Raw genomic sequence first — 21,217 nt, 5'->3', positions numbered from 1 at the left:
CCATGTACTGCATAATTGCTACTCCACAATGGCTCTTTATCGAGGGGGTCAACTCATTACATAGAACTTTATCTTCAAAACAGTTGCTCTGATCTTCCCTTAAGATTGATGTTTGAGGTAGTTCACTAGCACAGGTGGGATGCCCAGCTGATCTATGGCACATGCGCTGTTGGTCAGTTTCAGAAGCTTCCTGACAGCCAGCCTCGACTGAGACATCAAGGATTTTGGATGAGCTGCACAAAAAGGGGGAAAAAATGACTGTAAACTTTCAGGATATTCAAAACCTTCTACCTTAAGCAAAGAGAGCATCTAGAATGAGTCTCTCTCACAGCACACTCCTCGTGCACTGTTATATTCTGCTTGGCTTTCAACCAGCCATAAAGTGGCTGGCAACTGCAATATTTTAAATGAATAAATTGCATTGCAATGGCACCTAGGAGCCATATCAATGGGCGTATCACGGATGATGATATTGTTTCACAGTGGCATTCCCGAAAGCAGATGGGTTTGCATGGTTCAGGTTACATAATGCAAACTGCCTGGCTCTGCGTTGTGAATTTTAATAAACGAGAGCAATCTGATCATCCATGACAATGACATTTTGCTCTAGATGGGTAAAAATCAAATGCTGCTGGGATACATCCTTTGGCCACATTCTCTCCCCCTCATGCCCCCAGTCATATGGTCACACACCTACAAGCTCACTGAGGCGTCTGCCTGGCATTAAGGTCCTGCATCTCCATGCCATTATACACACAGGAAGCAACTTGTCTGGAAACCATCTTCTTGTTATAGCTTTTCCCCTTTCAGTTTTTTCCTCAAAGGCAGGGACATGGGACAAGCTCCTTGCTGTGGCTGGGCTACTCAACATGTTAAATGATGAGCTTAGCTACAGGGGTTTCACAAGTGCTGTACCCACACTGACAATTTTAGGGCAGTCTCACACTAGTACAAGTGCAGCTCTGTGGGATAACAACAACAGTGGGAGAACCAGCCACTAGCACTGCCACTGGCGTCACCTAACTTTGCTAAGAGCATGTTAGGTTGGTAGAAGTACCAGAGCCTTGTCTACACAAGTCCTCCCACACTTGCTACCAACAGTGGAGCTGCACTGGTGGCAAATTCGGTTCAGAAGCGCTTTGAGGAGAACATCAAGAGGATGAAGTTAATGTGTCTAGCCATCCTCTTCTCCTCCACCCCCATCTTCCATCCCTCCCCTCCCACATTCTCTTTCAGATTCTGGAAGACCAAATACTAATTGTTCCTATGTATATTTCTACTCCTCTTGCTGCCCCCTCCACAAGGCACTAATTGATCCAATGTCTGTACCAAACTGCTGAGATCATGGTACCTGTTCACCCACATTGGCACTTGATAATAACAGGAGGGGAGAGAAGGAAGGAGAATCTTGAGTATCAGTTTGATTTGATTCCTGGCCATACTGACTTTGATCATCATGTCTTCCCTCAAGATTCACCCTTACTCCTTGCTGCGGCAACATTTTCTGCAGTCAACTCAGTTGGGTTGTGGCAGTGGAGATTTTCAGACCAGGCTATATTGATGAAGGAAAGGAAGGTAACCTTCCTTTTAGGTACTCCATGTACTGAAGATTTGGTGGTGGGAGAAGGAGTTAAACAGCTTTGAATGCAGAGGAGTCTTGTGGTGAAGCTACTACAGGCTCATTGGCTCTTAATGTGAAAACTCTAGGTCAGGGGCTCTCAAATTATTTTTTTTTTCTTACTGATGACCCCTTTCACACAGCAAGCCTCTGAGTGTTATACCCAACCTTCCTTATAAATTAAAAACACTTTTTATATATTTAACACCATTATAAATGCAGGAGGCAAAGCGGAGTTTGGAGTGGAGGCTGACAGCTCATGACTCCCCTGTGTAATAACCTCATGACTCCGAGGGGTCCCGACCCCCAGTTTGAGAACCCCTGCTCTAGGTGATGGTGAGATGGAGTCTCGTGTGATCTACACTCACAGCTATGTCACCACTGGCCTTATCTCGAAACTGTACCTTCTTTAGCAACAGCAAGTTTCTGGGAAGCACTTGGGAAAAGCAAGCAACATTGTGTGTTTTAACCTGACCAACCAATAGGCAGCTAGTAGATTTAGCATCAGTTCATTGTTTTATTCTGAAGAATGCAACTACTTCTGGGGTGAAAAGTAGCAGTTACTAGCCGCCAGCAACACCACCCAACAGATTAGGACAGGAACTGAAGAAAAAAAATCTGTGCCCACTTGAAACTCCAAGGAAGTTTAGGCTAGCAAAAAGCCCTTACTCAAACTGATCTCAAGTTGGTTTTTTGGAAATTAGCGTACTACCCAAGTGATGTACTATCAAAGCTGTAAGGCTAGTGCAAGTTTCCAAATCTATGGCAGTGCATACAAGTTACCTCTTTCCCTGATCAGCAGCGCCAATGCCTCACTAGTCGGCGAGATCTTATCTCCTGCGACGTTTGGCAAGTACACATTGGCTCCAAAATCAATGAGCAGTTTTGTGAATTCACTCCCACAACCATGTCTCAGGCAGATTTCAAGCACAGTCTTGGGCTGCTTGATTCGTGCAATCATTTTCTTATCAGTGCAGTTGTAATTGGGATCTGCTCCATAAAGCAGCAGCATTTTAAAACACTCCAGATGTCCATAGACCGCTGAGAGATATAAAGGGCCTGAGCAAGCTGCAGAGTTGGCAGCCCACTCTGGGACTCTAGCTTTAACATTGACTTCTGCCCCATAGTCTAAGAGTTCTTGCAGAATGCTGACATCTCCATCTCTAGAGGCTGTGAGCAGTGGAGAACAGTTATTGTAGATGCTGCCAGAAGGACTGGCCCCTGCCTCCAATAGTGCTTTAACACAATCTAGGTGGCCATTACTAACAGCAGTGAATAGCGGAGTTTGCGCTTTCACATCTAGGCTGTCTACTTCTGCTCCATGGGCTAAGAGAACTTCTAAACTTCTCAGATGGCCCTTTGAAGCTGCCAGGCGAAGTGGGGTCCCCGGTACCCCCCAACCACTTCTGCTGTTAATAAATGTTTTGTATCTGTCTTGGCACAACAGTTCATCAAGAGTTTCATAATCATCCTGGGATGCTGCTTGGTTCAGTTCTTGTCTTTCTCCATTATCATCTTCATTTTCTCTGGGCTGGAGCATGGAGAAGATTTTGGTTATATCCATTAGATTCATTTTTGGTTTGTCTCTTAAGTATAACTCTCATCATGAACTGTGTAAAGCATGAGATCTATGGAACAAGAAACAGGATTAGGAACTAGTTCTAAAAACAGCTTCATTCTCCGCTCTGGGGAACCTCAGACACAAGCGGAGAAGCACAAGGACAAAATAATTACCTTATAGTCATTCCTTCCTCAGACAAACACTTACATTTATTCCCACACTTAGGGAAAACCACGTTTTATGACAAAAAGATCTGGACCAATGCTCCAGTATGAGCATGGGCTATGAAACCTCAATCTACCTACACCGATGTAGGTATTCAGAAAGCAACAATCACTGTGGCACCTACTACTAATTCTTATCCTGGTTTTGTATGGATTTTTTGAGGGTGAAGGAGGAGGGTTCTGGATTAGGCATGGAGCTAGGATTCACAAGACTTGGCTTCAGTACCGTCTTGTTGTATGGCTCTGGGGAAGTCACTGAAGGCTAGATTTTTGGAAGAGTTCATCATCCAACTGCTAAACGAGGCAGCTACATTTACAAAAGTGCTCAGGACTCACCAGCTCCCATTTTTCTTAAGGGGAGTTGTTGATGCGGAACAATTTTGAAAATCTGGCCCTTAAGCTCACCTTGCCTCAGCAAACACCATCTGTAGAATGGGAAGAATAATGCTTAGCCAACAGCCACTTTTGCAAAGCACTCTGAGACCTAGATAACGTTCTCAAGAAGTTTTAGGAGCTGGCAGTGTTACTGACATTTACAGGTACAATAGACAACAAGCCTGGACATTTTTTCTGTCTTGCAATTTTTAAGTGACTGGAATAGCCATGTTGTATTATTATTACTATTATTTAAAAGAGAATTGTAGCATTAATTAAAAATGAAATTCTAATTAAGCATTTTCAGAAAGGGTAGTAAGGGACTTTCTGAAGTAAATATGCAAGCAGCTGAATCTCTTACAGCCGGGGTTCTCAACCTTCTTTTTCCCGTGGAGGCCTCCCCAACATGCTATAAAAACTCCATGGCCCACTTGTGCCACAACTGGTTTTCTGCATATAAAAGCCAGGGCCAGCATTAAAAGCGTAGAAAGCAGGGCAACTTCCTGGGGCTCCACACCACAGAGCACACCATTAAGCTAAGCTGCTCAGGCTTCTGCTTGGTGGCAAGGGCTCAGGGTCCTGGCTTCAGCCCCAGGCAATGGGACTTCAGCTTTCTGCCCTAGACCCCAGTGTGTCTAACACTGGTCCTGCTTGACAGACCCACAAAACTTGTTGGGGACCTGGGAGAACTACTGTTTTACAGAGCAGATTTTTCCTATTCCTGAGCAGGATTGCAGAACCAAGCTGCATTTACATTTGTCTTATAGACAGGGGAAATGCCTGCCAATTGTTTCTTTTACACAGCAGCTGCAATTAAATATGGAGGTTTGCCATATGGGCTCAGTCCATTGATCCAGTTAATCTGGTATCTAGCCTCTGCCCTGGCCAATTCCTAATGCTTCTGAGGAATGTGAAATCCCCCACAATGCATCTGACCAGCTGTGAAATGCTATAACTTAGGGAAGGGCAGAAGGAATTCTTGACACATTCCAATCCCAAAGCATCTAGAATTTCCTTTAACAGAAGATGCGTCAGTAACAGCTCTATCCATTCCTTCTCCTAAATGATTCCTGCAAATACTTTTATTAGGAGCTGAAATTCTCTATTTGTCAAGTTACCTGCATTATGCAACGTCTATTCCTGCAAACACATCTGTGACAAGAATGACGCTAGTAATTGGATGATACACTTCATAATACAAAGCAAGTGGGTATCTACTTAGATGTAAACAACTGGAGACTGGGGGCAGGGTTAGCACCCCCCACCCAAATAATTAGGGATTGTATTAGTGAAGGAAATGCTGAGTTTGGAACAGAAGCTCATTTATCTCACTTTATTAAAAGCAGACAAATTTAGTTATGATCCAAAACTATGCATTAAAATGATATTCAACAGCTGTTATTTTATTATTTTTAACTAAAGCTCCAATTAAAAAACCTAGTCTATGCCCCAATCTAAGGAGGTTCCCATGTATCATTCCATCTTAGCAGTTACATTTTCTGAATTAGTTGAGTAAGTTTTGTGGCAGTTTGTAAATACATGAATCTGTTGCATCTGTATCTTCTAAACTTGTTTCAAACAAACAATTACCCTAAGTTAATACAGCAATGAAGACTTCGAGTTCTAGAGGAGAAACATGAAAATTATACACAACTGATTTTTTTAAACATAGGACTTGATTTGAAAGGCATGCACAACTATACTTAAAAGGAAAAGATATTGAAAACAAAGGACAGCTGTAATATTTACTAACAACAAATCAATGTATTAGAATAGTGTGCAAAAGCATCCATGCAGTGACTTTGATAGTGTAAATACTGTAGTGAGAAACATATTTCATATAATTACTGATCAGAATAGCCAAAAATGAGATATCGTCTACATTGAAGCAAAACATGCGCATGTTTGATCTTCAGATAGAGTTTGGTCACAGTTAACAGAGTATAATACCAATACTACATATACTTACATATTTAAAGCTGTGGTTACCAAGTTACTTTAAAGTTGCCAAAGCTGCCTGGCCATTATTATGTTGCTGTCTTACCTCTATGAGGTAGTTGATGCTCACCTAGTGCTGTGAAGCAGGCAGCTTGTCCTAGTGCTAATTCTCTTTCATCTTAAAAAAAAAGAAAAAAAAAAAAAAGAAAAAAGAAGACACGATCTTCCCAGGATAAACCTCACCCAAGAACAGGGCACCAGCTCTGTAGAACTGAAGCAACGCAGGTCGTCAGGCACACAGCTGAAATGCCACTAGAAGGGATAAAGGCCAGGGCTCTCGGGCTAATTTTAGCCCCACAGGCGTTTTATCTTACTACTTCCATTCTTGGAAAGTTCTCTCTTAGAAGGGTAAATATAGAGGGGTGGGTTGGTGATGCTTTTAGGGGATGGGGGGGACAATCATGCAGATGCTGTGGAGGGTTGGAACCAAGATATGAGCACAGACTAGACACACACAATACATTTGTTTCATTTCATCTCCTCCTAAGTCAGTCAATTTTATGAAGACTTGAGTATATTTCTTAACTAGATTGCTGGTCAGTTTCCTGCCATGGACTTACACCAACACTGTCAGGCTTTGAGATCTCTAAGTCTTGCTCTGTCCTCTCCTACCATTTAAACCTATGTTCTCTCAGGCTCTAATCTCCCCTCTCCCCCGACACCTTTTGCACCTTCAGAGCAACTGCCACTGATTTCCAAGCTTTCAGTTTCTTTTATTATTAACCTATGGAGAGACTGACAACTGGCCTGCCCTCATTTCTAAAAGGAGAATGCTCTGTGTATGTCTGTTCTCATAAGAGCAAGTTTTCATGACGCTTTACTGAAGATGGTTTTCAGACATATGAACCAGTATATACCCACCTTCTCAACCACCTCTTTGGTATTACAAAATTAAGCAGCATGCAACAAGGCAAAAATCTCCAGTACCTTGGAAGGAGGAGAATTAGCAGTGTTTGAACAATATTATCAAAAGCTGTCAGCAGGCAGGAGTGTAATTTTATCTTAGCCAGTTCATTTTAAACCTTTTGAGGTGGGGGAGTAATTGTCTGACAGTCTGAAGCAGCATTATCAGAGCTATGAGATAGCAAGAAAAAAAACCAAATTATCCAGGAGAAAGATCTCCAACATAAGAACTAAATCAAGGGGTACTCTGATAAGGAAGCCTCCCCCCCCACTTTTTTTTTTTTAACCCTTCAACAAGCGGCATAGTCAGAATTAGTTTGTGCAACACTTTGAAAATTGTTAAGTGCTATGCAACACTAAGAATTATTACTACAGGAAATTTGAAATTCACTGAAATATTTGTAGACTTTCAGTCTATTTGGAATGCCACTAACTCCAAATATGATATAAAGCAGATTCTATTGCTTGGAAAGGACTAATTTCCCAAAGCTCAGGAATATTGTGAACAAAACTGATTGAGAGGAAGAACAGAAAAAAATGTGAATGAAAATTGGGAGATGTTTAAGAAGGGAGTTTATTGGATGGCCAACAAGCCATGATGCCACATCAGGAAAGAGGATAACTTGGGCTATAAGCATATCCTGGTTCAATGATGAAGTAAAGGCAAAAATTAGAAATTAAAAAAGCAACATAAATGGGGAAAAAAGGGAAATGGATAGCAATCAATACAAATAAGTTATGAAGAGTAGAAAATTGATAAGGAAAGCTAGAGAGATCAGGGAAATAACATATATAGCTGGCAGCACGAAGTACAAAGTTTAAGTATATAAGGAACAAAAGAAATTCTAGCAATGGTATAGGCCCATTATAGGTAAAGATGATAAAAATGTTAATAATGACAAAAAAGTAGAAGTATTCAATATTCTGTTAATTTGAAATAAAGTAGGATGTTGTATTTGTATCACATAAGGATGATAAAGTACTTTCCAATTCATTAATAAGTAAGGACGATGTTAAACAATGTTTATTAGGATAAACATTTTTAAATCAGCAGGCCAGGATAACATGCACCTAAGACTCCTAAAAGAGTGGGCTGAGGAAATCTCTGGCCTGCTGATGTTAATTTTTAATAAAACTTGGAATACTGGGAAAATTCCAGAAGACTGGAAGAGTGCTAATGTGTCAATATTCAAAAAGGGCAAGTGGAATGACCTTGGTAACTATAGTCTCATTAGTCTGACATCACTCCGGGACAAAACAACAAAAAACTTTATATAGGATTTAAATTGATGAAGAATTAAAGGATAGGAATATACTTAATGCCAGTCAGCATGGTTTATGGAAAATAGGTTTGTTTGACAAAAACTGACTTCATTCATTGAAATTACAAGTTTATTTGATAAAGGTAACCATGTAGATATAATATACTTGGACTTTTGTAAGGTGTTTGACTTAGTACAGCACCACATTCTGATTAAAATATTAGCACCAGACTAAACCAATAAAGCAAATGTTAAAGGGATTAAGAACTGGCTAATTCACAAATCTCAAAGTAGCATCACTTGGGAATCATCACTGAAGGAGTGTTTCTAATGGGGTTCTGCAGAAACTGGTACTACGCCTGATGCTGTTCACATTTCCATCAATGATCATGAGGTAAACATAAAAGCACTGATGATAAAATTTGCAGATGACACTAGTTCATTTACCCATACAAAAGAAGAGTTGCTCTTACTTCCCGCTGAAGTCAAGTGGAAAACTAACACACCTTAGCAATTCTACAGTCTTATTTCATACACTTCCCCATTTCCCCCTTGCCTGATATTAATTTTCCCCATATCCCACCTTTTTGATACTCAACTTAGATTGCAAGTGCCTTGTCCCAGGGGCTGTCCTTAATTACCATATAAAGCACCATGCACCTATCACGTTACATTTACATGTTAATGTATTATTTCAAGGGAATGCTTGTGCCTATAGTGTGCACAAGTGTTCCATTTAAGTTACAGTTCTACTCTGTAGAGTAACTATAGAAAAACAGAATCTTCTTCTGCCACAGATCTGCTGACTTCAGTGACAAAAATAATTTTTAGTTCTTTACTTGTATCATCTCTGATGAGCCAACACAGCTATGGAAAAGTGAACTGAAACTTATTATCTTTCATGTATCAATGGAATTCTTAAGTTGCACTCATCTACACCTATGCAAACCCATTGAAGACAGGTAAGTGAGGATCTAATTTGGCCCACAGAACATATTGGTGTTGACAAAGGGGAAAAAGTTGCTTTAAACTCAAAAGCCCAGGTTCTCAGAAAAACATTTGAACTTGTAAACTGAGCAGATTTAATAGAGAAATTGAAACAGGATGTGTCAGTTTTAGAGAAACACTGTTCAGAACAGAACTGCACTTTACTTGATGCTATGAACTCCTGAGAAAAGGAGTTTGTGACTAACTGCTTGTTCACTAATCCAGGAAGGCCCAAGTTGAGGATTCTGTGTTTCTCCTCCAAACAGTTGACAGCTTCACTGAGAGCTTCTGCTACCCCACCACACATGGAACACGAGAGCATTCATAATATTTGTTTCTGTGCAATTTTATTCTGCATGTAAATTCTGTTACTAATCTGAGATCTTCAAACTTGCCAACTAAAAGATTTGTAGTTCAATCTTTAACACTGTACCAGTTTGTCATTTTATGTAGCCATGGAGCTTAAAATTATACTTGTCATGAAGCTCTACTGCCCTATTAAATTTAAATCAAACACTGAATCCCTATAAAAATTATACTACCAGTAAGAGAGGTGGAATATTAAAGGCTCTAGGACTGTGAAGACCACAAAGAGGATTAAACAAAATGGGTCACAAGATTTTGGATACTTTATAGGCAAAACAATCTTCAGTAGAACGAAGAAGTGGTTTATTTAACTTAACTCTCAAGTAGTTTTATCCTAACTCAGTTTTAGTTAATATGCTGTATTGACAGAAAATAGCAGATTTCATTAAAAAAATTAAGTATCAAGTTTACTAATTGCTGTACTTTTAGTTAATGCAAGGTATCTTCAGGAGAAATCAACTACCCTAACACCTGATAGGAAAAACAAGGCTTTGACAACATACCTACAACATCTAAAAATGGTATCTGCCTCCTCAAAAGTTTAAGAAGGTGGTCACATTCAGTGGTGAAAGAAATTATAAATCATCCAGACCAAAGGAGTTGTCAGACAGACAATAAGCTTCCCTGACATATAAATTACAGCCTTGTAGACTCAATTCAATTCAACAAATCATAAGAGGACCCTAACACAGGCAAATGAATTTCATTCACATTGTCAGGAATATTTAAGATTACTAAAATGAGAAAAATCTTAGAAGCCTGCGAGGATTTAGAACTCCCACTTGCCAGGAACATTTTTGCCTTAGGATACAGAAATTGAATTTGCACTTTCCATACAGCAGTTGATACCATTGATCAAGGGCTGGTTAACACAAAGTGACCTTGGGCACATTTCTGAGAATCATCTACCTCTGACATTTTTCTTTAGCCAGTGTCTTTGATTGGGGTGGCAGGACTGTGTTGAGGCAATTCACATTCATACTTGTGTTTTTCTGAGGCATCACGATCTAGTTAGTGGCTAGAGTTCTGTCCCTAGCTCCGCTGATGACCTGCTGTATATCCTTGAGCAAATCATTTCATATCTGTGCCTCAGTTTTCCCATCTGTAAAATGGGGATAGGTGATTTTATCTTTGTAAGGTGCTTTGAGCTCTATGGCTGAAAAGCATTAAATCAGGGATACAGACCAGATTTTAAAAAGGTATTTATATGTTTGTGCACTCATTGGGATTTAGGCTAAGTACTAAAATCTCTTTTGAAAATGAGGGTTAGACTCCTCAATCAATTAGGTGTTGCAACTACCTTTGAAAATCTGGACTTACGTGATATATTGTTTTAGCTTTCTCTGATTCTGATCCTGTTTTCCACATAAATGTAGGGGGCCACAATTGTACTCACTAATGTAACATTTGTCAAGATTTTTTGATCAACAAGTTAACTGAATGTTCCACCTCATTTCATTTGCATCCATTTCTGCTAAAGTTGAATAAACTATTTGAAAATGGTCATATAAATAAAAATCGTAAAAATTCCAAAGGGGGTAGATTTTTAAATAGCATGCAAGACAAAATCCACTTTTTGAAGGGCAAGTTTTATAAACAAAGAAAAAAATGTTAGAGGCCTGCAATATTCTAAGGTTCCAGTCTTCTACTTAAAGAAAAAATTATCTTTAAGTAGGATCCCACAATACACAAACTTTGCTGTTTCTTAACCATGCCCATTGCTTGTTACTACAAGGTATGTTCAACTAAAACCTGCCACAAATTAACAAATTTGAACATGCCTGCAATAAAGTTTCCATGCTGGTGTGATTTTATTTATGACCTTGTGGAAGTTTAATTGCTCAAGCAATTTAAAATTATAGTGAACAAAACTCTGGAGGAAGTTCTACAGAGAACAGTCCTGCACTGCCCCTGCAGAATGTATGTGTATGAAAGAAAGTGGACTAACTGACTCAAGGCTTTTGTACTTATTTCTTTGATTCTTGGAATTTAAGAAGGGCTGTTCAATTAAAGCAGCATTGTTAGCTTCATCCAAAGCAGCAGTTTCTAAGATTTAAATGCATCTTCAGTTTCAGAAAACCTACATTCAGAAATCTCTTTTCAGAAAGAAAATAGTAACCACTTGATAAGGAAAAACAGCAGGTTAAGAAATGTGAATCTGCAGACAATGCAGTAGGGATGGAAAGAAAGCTGGTATCTGCAGAAAGCTACAGAAGCTTACACAACTGCGGAAAGAATCTAAGAGGCACTGGCTATTACACAGGATTCTTACCTAGGACAGCAAGGCAAAAATTGTGGGATGGACACTTAGGACAGAAAAAGCCCTAGAGCCCATACTGGATCTGAGATTTAAAAAGAAGTCAATATAATTATCGTTAAATAGCACCTCCACCAGAAAGATTTCAAGTGTTATACACAAATTGATGTCCAAATCTATCCAACTAAACCACTTCAGCTATCACTGAACAGTGGCCACTAGGGCAACACACTACAACTGATAGAGTAACTGCTGTTCAGAGATACAGGCCCTGTGGAACTGAGAATGCTGACTCCAGTTGCTGCAGGATCAAGCCTTGAGTGCTTTCAACAGAAATATGACATTTCTTAAAGAAGCCTATTTTACGATGAGATCTAGGGAAATGAGCTGCCAGGATGGGACAAGACCAGAGTTTAGAGAGCTGCTTCTAAAAATTTGCTGAAAGTCATCCAAATGCCATTTTCTAGGAAGTCATGTGTGTCAAAGGAAGGTTGTTTTTGATGAAGGAAAAGAAATCGTGTTTCCTTCTAATGTATAGAGAGAGGAAAGCTGATCATCACTCTGGGATAGCATGAAAATATGGACAGCATGTATTGTGATGGTTAATGGTGCTTCATTCGTATCATTCACCACAGACCAGAGACCTCCATTGACATTGAGTAGTACCTTATTCTGCAAGTAAGTGCCACTGAAACCAGTGGGACTGCTTGTGGAGTAAGGTACTTGGTCAGCATGAGCGGGGATGGGGGGTAGGGAGGGAAAAAAAAATCACTCTAGTTAAGATAACTTTTTGTGACTTCTAGTAGTCTTCATTGATTTGGCATTTTAATATTATAAATTTTAACCCACAGTAGAAATTCACAAGCTAAAAAAAACTGACCAAAGAGAGAAACATCTCACAAACCTCTTTACCTTAAAAATGCAAAGACTTTAATTTTATTTTTGTAGGAAATAAAAATAAAATTGTAATACAAATGAAGTGTCTTGAGCCAACCAAATTCATTTTGAGAAAAGAACACAGTGCTCCTGTAGACATGGTACAAAAACTTTTCAGCAGTGAATCAACTAAACTGATTACACATATGCAGCTTCAAGGAAAACAGCACATGGGCTTTAATCATAAACATTTTTATACAACTGTCTCTCAAGAAGTACATTAAAGACAAAGTACCAACAGACTTACAGAAATAGCAAAAACATTTAAACTTTTGAGCTGAGTACAACACAGAATTTTAGAGAAGTTCCTACAAAGACCAAATCATGGCTAGTATAAGAAAAGAGTACTACTTGTGCTCTGTTTACAGACTAGATCCAGTGCTACAAAGTACACCATTAGTACACTACTACAGTAATTATATATATATATATATATATATATATGAATGTTATGAGAAAAGAAAGGCCAAACATTTTAACCTAGTCTTTCTGCATTGCTTTTACAGTTTGAAGACACCAACGGATGCAGCAGCACGTGTGGTTTTAATACTGAACTTAAATCACATTGACTGCAATTGGCACTGAGCTGAGTATCATTAATGCTACAGATATTTAGGAAACCAAGGGTTTTAACACTGCCTCTTGTGAGAATTTGCTTAATTAATTGTGTTAATCAAGTGATGTATAAAGTATTTTAATTAAAACAAAACTACTATATTCGGAAAGGGCTTCCCCCACAGAACCCGCACAGAGCACGTGTCTGCATGTGATGGGAACAGAGCATAAAAAAGGATCGACTTCAGATTCACAATTTTCATTAGTCATTTCCACATAAAGAATCTGGTCACTCATTAAAATTGAGGGTGGAGGGGAGAGAAGAGATTAAAAATGGAAAAAAAAAAATTTTTGTTTGCTTCCAGCCCCACTATAATTTCTTATTGAATAGTATAAAGAACCATATTTTAATTTATTTATTTATTGCATAACTCACCAGCTCTAAAACTTGAATGGAAGACCAACTGTGCCTGAATGGGGTCTAATCCTGCAAGGTGCACAATGCCCAAAACTCACTGATCTCAGCAGGAACTGGAAGTACTATGCACTTCAGAGGACTGGGTCCAAAGCGAATCTTCATCTGTGACTGAGAATCAGTTCAAATGCAAAAAGGCAATTGTATAGGTCATGATCCTACAATGTGCCAAACTCGCTCAGCTCCCTGTGGATTTCATTAGGCCTTGAAGGTAATCTAGGAAGCACTCTACACTTTGTGGAATTGGACCTATATAAATTAGAAACAAAAAAACAAAAAATGTCCAGCTATTACTAGCAGTCTCCTTCCCTAGTCAGGAGGACTGGAGAGCAAAACCAGCAAGCACTCATTCACCCTCTTCCCACTAGAAGAGTGTTTTTTCCTATGAATTTTATGGATGGAATTCCCTAACAGCCGAAATACACTGCAGCTAGACAATGCCATGGGAAAGGGTTTACTCTAAAAAGGGCCAACTAGAACTTACAGCAGCTGTGACCCAATTAAAACATTCCTTTTTTCTGCCAAGCAGTGAAGAGAGCACCACTCTACTTCTACTTGCACTGTAGAGAACAATTGCAAGACAAAGCATATAAGATTCCAGCATTATGAAGCTCATTAAAATATTCTGAAGAATTTGAAAAAAAGCCATATTGCACCTCTTCCATCTCAACCTCTAAAGCATGTTAGAGTATCAACAGCAACAGCTTTCCTAAGACTAATACATTTTACAACCAGATACCTACACACATTGTAACACTATCCATTTGTAGCATGTGAAGTGAGAGACTATATACAGATGTGCAACAGTTAGAATTTCTAATTCAAACAAAAAACCTCCAGCAGAGAAAACATTTATACAAACAAGAAACCACCCACACTAAACAGCGTATTTTCCAGTTACACAAGTCAGAATGGAAAGAGGCATGTAACACTGTTCCGTTTACAGCTCCAGATAAAACTAGTCTTGACTCAGTGGCCTGCATGTTATTGACTCTGGATAAATTACAGTAGTTTGTCTCCTGTCAGATTTGTTTAAGGCAACTGCTTAGTAACAGTTTTTAGATTTCCTGTTACACTGGCAGTGGCCATATAATCAAATCGCTCAACATCTTATCAGCAGGCAGGATGTTATAAACAGAACATAGGCTTCTACAATCATTTTGAAAGCCACAGTAGGAAGCCAATTCTAGTCGATAGGATTCCAGAGGACATGCTGCAGTACTTTATACTGCCTTTTATTTCTGAAACAGAAAGTCTTCCTCTTGAATGAAAAGTTTTTAACTAGCTGGTCTTCAGATAGTCCAACTATTTTATGGTATCCCAAGAAACTATGGAAACGTTCCCACGACTGTTGCTTTACAGCACTCTGATTAGCACTATATTACAAATGATTTCTGATACACACTCTAATTGTACAAACATACATCTTAACAAGATGAACTTTGTTGTAAACAGTTGCCCTTTTTAGTTGAGTTTTACATTTTGAAGATTTACAGCCATGCACAGTTTTATTACTGAAATAAAAAACAAGATCAAATGCCGAGATCACTATCAGTATGTAGAGTAATCCTACCAGAGCTGCATGCACATACTAATAGTCAAGCCAAGGATACAAGGGATTTGCAGAGATGTCAAAATATCAGATTGTTCTAGATATTATACATAAAGGTTACAACGTATCTTTTAAAAAAATCTATGGGTGGTTTAGAAGACAATGTACTGTATGAAGACTTTATAAAAACATTTTGCAAAATGCTTTTGTACAAAGATTAATGATATGGTTAAATCCAACAGTAGTCAGTGGAAATTGTTTTAGCACATACAGCATTTAATTTTCATTAAAGACCACACAGAAGAGTGTTGAAGTTTAAAATATTTGGTCCTGAAAAGTACCTCTACTGGCCTCATTTGCAATTTAAAAGGTCTCAGTTTCAGGAAGGCCTATGTAGGGTTTGATACACCTCTGCTTCTGTCCAGAAGGAAAACCAAGCTACACCTATTGGTCCTTTTGAGAAGGGCTCAACCAGCAAAAAAGTGCCAGTGTGAAATTGATTTCTTATGGAAACTGTTGTGGAGAGGCAGAGGGAAAAGATGTTCCCATTAAAATACAGTTTTCTATGGAATCTAAAGTAGCATTTGAGTCACACATACACTTAGAATTCTGGACCAACAGACTAAGATTAAAGGTGTCTCCTTTTAACATGAAACAACTATGTTAGCATGACAAGCATGAAAGAGAAGAGGTTAGCATACAGGATAGTTTCGATTTTAGGAGTTGGGCAGAGCCCTTTTCTCTTTAAAGCAGAAGGATTCAAGAGTGGATTTGCTTCTCTTGAGATGTGGGAATCACGGTCACAGAAATAATGCATTTAGAAGTGTTAAACTAATACCAAGATATTCAATGCATAATCATTTAAATGATGCAATATTTCTGGTGTATACCATAACTTAACATGTGTAAAAGAGGGGCTCTTTCTGTCCCTAACAGATCTTTTCATCATCAGAGTTCTGTATTTGATGTGCTTATTACAGTGTTTAAGCTGTTTAGATACTATGCAATTCTCTCCCTCATATCCTGGAAACAAAGATTTTTATTTTTAAATTGGACTAAAAACAGCTTGCTTTAAAAACTGAAAAATCCACTAATGAAGAAAAAAAGATGTAAAAAGGCTTGTACTCGTTACCATTTTAGGCACTATACATTCTCTGCCATTCATCTTTTTGTATTACGTATATTGTGATCAAACTCATAACAGGATATTTTCTTGCCCAAACTGCAAATGAGATACTGAGAGTAATACAGTCAGCATAAAACCAGAGCTAGTTTCCTTCTTACTATCTACATAGTTTTTCTCCCCCAGTCTCCACACATTGATCAGTTTGAACACTAAAAACAGCTTGTAGTCAGTTTCACATTCAGGGTTGTATGCTCTACAACAAGGGCTGCTGCATTTCATATTTTTTAAAACTTTGAAAACATTCCTATTTGAATTAGGTTTCCAACAATCTAAAACTGGGTTTTAAGACCAGATAGTCTCTAGTACAAACTCTAAAACATGAACGAGAGGAAGCAGAAATATTTTCAGGACGACTATACACAAGAGGCCATTAGAAACCTCAGAGATATTTTCCTTTTTGTAATATTTCCCCAGAAAAGTTCAGTACTGATGGAACACCCATTTCTTCTTGTTGTTGGGTTTTTTGTTTGTGTGTTTTCACCCAATTTCTCCAGCTGAATTTACTGAGATTTAAGGACATCAAGTACTTGGAGAACACTACAGTGAGTTCATGACTCAGCCAGAATTATAACCCAGGGAGATTTCCTTTCCTTTTCTCCACTCCCTCCTCACCTTCTCCAAACAAGATGACAATCCCCAATAATGTTTTTCACCTTTTTAACAAAATCAAAAAGCCCACTGTCATGAGAGGTGCTGCTTATTATCATGGTCTAAAGCAAAAAGATTTTTAAAAAGTTGCCTATCTGAATGCAAATTACTGAAAGGTATGCCAATAAGAATAGAGGCTATGAGCAGTAGGATCATCCCTCTTTGGTTTTACCAGAATGGGAGCTGCTATGTGGTATTTTGTGTATAATGGTCCTGATAATGAGAGATGTTGAGCACCTGCAGTTGTTACTGAAATTAATGGAACGTTTTTGTTTTGTTTTAAAGGAGGGGGGGAAATGAGCTTGAATGTCTTCACTGGAAATGGAATGCAAAGTCAGCAGAGTTTGCATTAATGTTTTAAGATCAGCAATAACATTCTCAAGTGGCACTTCGGATGTGCTATGAGGTGATCATTTTTAGCCTGCGTTTTTAACAGAACTACATTGCATTTGTTGTTTCTGCCTTGTTGCTAGGTTTGAGAGAAAGCACATTTCTAGTCAGAACAAAAAGTTATCCCCTTGTTGCAAGACCCACATTGGCAGGATAAAACAAGAAAAGTTCTGGGGTAAATTTAAACATTTCCCTCCTTTCTGGTTTGTAACTCGCAGGGAAAACTTCACCATTGTCAAACGCAAATACTACAGTAGGTTTTTGTGTGGCTCAAGAACATAAAATCAAACAGGGATAGGATATTCTTAGACATGTTGGAGTAAAGAAACGCTAGTGACTCAGGTGACCATCTGAGATCCTTGGGAAGTTGGCAGCAGTGACGTATGCAAAACAGAGAGTTTTAAAAACAGTGACCACAAAAGAATCACGTACTATAGCTGCATATTACAATAATAAAAATTACATTGCCGTGGTTGGACATTAAGATGGTCTCAATAAAAAAAGGCACAGTTCCTAACAAATGTGCATAGGAAATGAAAATAATTAGTCAGCCTCTGCTACAGTGTAGGATTCCATGCAGAGCATCATTAAACAGCTAAGAAAAGCCTTTTCAGCATATCCACATTTTAAGGTGAACTAAAATGGCATTTACATCCTTTCATTGCCAAAACACAAATCACATCTCTCCTACCCCAGTTATAAATACTCTGTGGCTTTTAACCCTCCATAACAAAGTGACCAAAAGCATCTTTATACTCTGAAAACCCAATAATGGAAGTCATCTTTAACACCTGGTAGGAGAGACCACATTTTCAATGGAAAATGAGGTTTATACTCTCAGTCCAGGTAGCCTTCTAGGCAGCTCTACATGCACATTCATCTTTTAATCTATGGTGATGCAATCCAAACTAAAGGTAAAATCCCTTCTCTAGATTGTTCACACCTCACAAAGAACAGCCCCTCCACACACACACATTAACACTTGGCTGTACATGGTCAAGGCAGCTATGCCTTCACAGGGCACAGATTTTGCACACCTTACTGCCATATTTGAATGCCTCAGACAGAGTACACTATAACTGCTAATCACTGGTGCTGCAGCTTTTCTTTTTTAGCATCTGATTCTATAACTTCCATGGTGCTGTTAAGGTCAGGAAGGTCATGATGATTAGCAAAGTTCTCTTTGTTCTTTCGGTACTGATCAGGCATGATGTCGACTTCCTCCACTATGGTACCATTGGTCAACAGAGCAGGTGGTTCACTTTCATAATCCTGGGGAGTGTTCAGCATTGGGGTTTTCGAAGACTCAACTGAGGCATTTACAATTTTAGATAAGAAGCAAACTTCATTTGGCAGGGGATCATCTAGGAAGGGCAGCTTCTATACCAGCAGAAAGGAATCAGTAAAAAAGATTAACAAAAGATGAGACACCCTGACACCAGGGCCTTATGTTGAACAAATGTTAATAGTCTTGAAAATGCTCTCTCATCCATCAGTTCCTGGGCACTGCATCTCCCAGGTCAATGCCTCTTTTGCAATAAGCACTGTAATATTTTACGCATAATCTGTGTGCAACATAGCATTTATAAGAGTATCAGGAAAATGGCTTTTTCTTAAAAAAGTGTGTTTGAGGTAGCAAATCTACAATTTTCAGTGTTCATACTAATCTAGCAAAGGACTCAAACACCTCGTCACTAGTCCATTTTTAGGTGTCTAGTCGTGTGCACAGAAAGGAAATCATAAGCAGATAATTTTGGTAGCAATTAAAAGCCACACTGCTCTTTTCTGCAGGCTGCATAGAACAGAGATATCTATGTACAAAGCTATAGATCTTAAAAAGTGGATCTACACTATTTTTGCTGCTTTGTGAATTTGCATCCTCATTTTTCTCTGTAAAACAGGTCAAATTGAAGAAAACATTTCTATATTTAGCAAAATTTTCTTTTGTTACTGGTGAAAGGAGATGGATTAATTATACTAGAGATTTAAGTGCTTTGTTCTCCAGGGGTGGCACAGCACACACACACAACAGTGCTAGCTTCTCCCATGTACCTCAACCCTGTTCGGGAGTGACAACTCTGCTGGGGAGAGAATGTGACCTATTTACTCTTTGGTCCCTCTGATATGAGGGAGTCAATTGTAATTGGGTTGTAAATGCCAAGTAAACAGATTACCTAGATATAGTCAAACAAGTGTTGGGATTCCATCCTGCGTTGGATCTGCACCAGTCACCTAGAGATATATGGCTCTACTATCCTAGTCTCAGGCATATTTGCTCAGATCATACAGTTTTGTACATTATCCATGTGCAGGACTCACGTTTTCCAGGTCAGTTGCATTATCCTCTAACTTCATCTTCTGGCTCATGCAGTTGAGGAGATGGTCCAACACGCACTGCTTTGGATGCATCCCTTTGTCAAAGCGGTTATACATTCCACACCAGAACCTCAAGGACAGAAGCAAAGGGAATTAAAAGATCTGCTGTACTTTGTTGGTTGTGACAGGGAGAAATTGTTGTTCCTGTTTAAAGAAGAGATTTTCCACTAGTTCAGGCTCCATTTTACTTAAAAACCTAAAATCCTAGGTTTTATAAAACCTAATATGAATAGACAAGTTTTCATGAAGCTTTAGAAGGGTTCAATGAAAAGTTCTGAGGATCTATATATTCTTCGCCATGCCCAACATGGTCCAGAGGATAGGGTACCAGATAAGGAGGAGATCTAATTTTGCTCTGCAGTGGATTTGCACTGTGAGCTTTTCAATTAACGTATGTGCCTTTAACTTTTCCCATCCACATCCTCATTTCCCAAGTACCTTGACTCTGCAGTAACACTTAGCACTTTGAGATTTATAGACTGAAACAGCATTGTGCACTAGTGACTGAGAAACAGGAAGTAAAATTGACCAATTCAGTTGCAAAGTAGTGTCCAAGGCAAATAAAGATGAAAAATAGCATAAATAATAAAAAATCCATTCGATTTTATAACAATTTCAGCAGCAACAGCATACTTGTGTATCAGAAGCACTTTAACACAAGAATATGTCTGTTTTTTTAAAAAAATAACTATAAGGAGGCACTATCTTTAACAATAACATATCCACTCTCTCTAAGGAAAACTCTAAGAGTTGAAGTGACAAGGAATTTGGAAAACTACTCTGCATATATTTTAAATTATTCTTATTTTTTCCTGTAACAGGGAGGAGGCTAGTTGCAGATCAAATATTTAAAATAATAGTACTTGCATGTATTTAGTGGTTACCTGTCAATTTCAAAACAGCTTTACTAGTTGGAAAGCATGGTTATTCTCATTTTACAGATGAGGAAATGGAGGCACGCAGAAGTCAAGTGATTCACCCTAGGACGCATGGCAAGGCATTTTAGTTATCACTTCCATTTCTGTGGGGAAAAAAAGCGTCCCTCCTCCAATAACTGACTTACTGGAAACTGAAAGGTAGAGTGTTTGGCTTAAGCTCCTTGTAAGCTGTGAATCCCTTATATAGAGGATTCCTGAACTCCTGCTTCTTCTGTAATAGGAAAGGCCACAGGGAATGGGTCTTCTCAAAAATCCTGTCAATTACAAAAAATATCTAATCACTAACAGTTACAAATAGTAATAGTATAATTCTAGCTGCACTGTTTAGGATTTGAGTAGGGCTGCATAGAAGATATTTATCCTTTCTATAGTGCAATTAGTGTGCCTTACAAACAGACACACACTCCAGTCCAAGCCCTGGGTAGCTGATAATTTAAATTAGACAATGGATGTAGTAAAGTGAAGGGGAATAAACTGACACCTGCAAGTTACTGTGGAGTTGCTGGAATACATTCTTCTCTATACATGAGATTAAGTCTTTCACACTGCAGAGCATGTGCAAGAATTAAGAGAATTTATCCCTAACCTTGATTACCTTTCCAATTAAATT

The 21,217-nt window shown here is 38.7% G+C and overlaps 2 protein-coding genes across 7 annotated transcripts in view; both read right to left on the bottom strand.

Annotated features, from left to right (window-relative positions):
* Window positions 1-15: 15 nt before the first annotated feature.
* On the bottom strand, window positions 16-3,191 carry ASB12 (ankyrin repeat and SOCS box containing 12). The gene is made up of 2 exons (XM_075068782.1): window positions 2,402-3,191; window positions 16-233 (listed from the first exon to the last, which is right to left on the bottom strand). The coding sequence occupies exons 1-2, from the start codon at window positions 3,189-3,191 to the stop codon at window positions 100-102; spliced, it is 924 nt and encodes a 307-aa protein (XP_074924883.1). The 3' UTR covers window positions 16-99.
* Window positions 3,192-3,196: 5 nt separating this feature from the next.
* Window positions 3,197-21,217, bottom strand: part of MTMR8 (myotubularin related protein 8) — a 45,202-nt gene continuing 27,181 nt past the window's right edge. For 2 of the 6 annotated variants that reach the window (XM_032790101.2, XM_032790097.2), the window contains exons 12-14: window positions 20,733-20,861; window positions 19,613-19,739; window positions 12,459-18,673 (exon numbers count right to left, since the gene is read on the bottom strand). In XM_032790101.2, the coding sequence (XP_032645992.1) occupies window positions 18,380-18,673; window positions 19,613-19,739; window positions 20,733-20,861 (550 nt within the window). In that variant the 3' untranslated portion in view covers window positions 12,459-18,379. Of the gene's footprint in view, window positions 3,247-5,834; window positions 5,895-12,458; window positions 18,674-19,612; window positions 19,814-20,732; window positions 20,862-21,217 lie in introns of those variants that run through there. The other 4 variants (XM_032790098.2, XM_032790102.2, XM_032790099.2 and 1 more) reach the window with 4 other exon arrangements.

This window comes from Chelonoidis abingdonii, chromosome 8 (genome assembly GCF_003597395.2).
Source record: "Chelonoidis abingdonii isolate Lonesome George chromosome 8, CheloAbing_2.0, whole genome shotgun sequence".
Classification (NCBI taxonomy): Eukaryota; Metazoa; Chordata; order Testudines; family Testudinidae; genus Chelonoidis; species Chelonoidis abingdonii.
This window is presented reverse-complemented; position numbering and strand designations above follow the sequence as displayed.

Bases quoted from the DNA above. Each gene is read 5' to 3' on its own strand.
- ASB12 (XM_075068782.1), bottom strand. From the start codon at position 3,191: ATGAATCTAATGGATATAACCAAAATCTTCTCCATGCTCCAGCCCAGA. The intron at 234-2,401 runs GTAACTTGTATG...CTTTTTGTGCAG, and splicing joins GCTGCTGATCAGGGAAAGAG to CTCATCCAAAATCCTTGATG.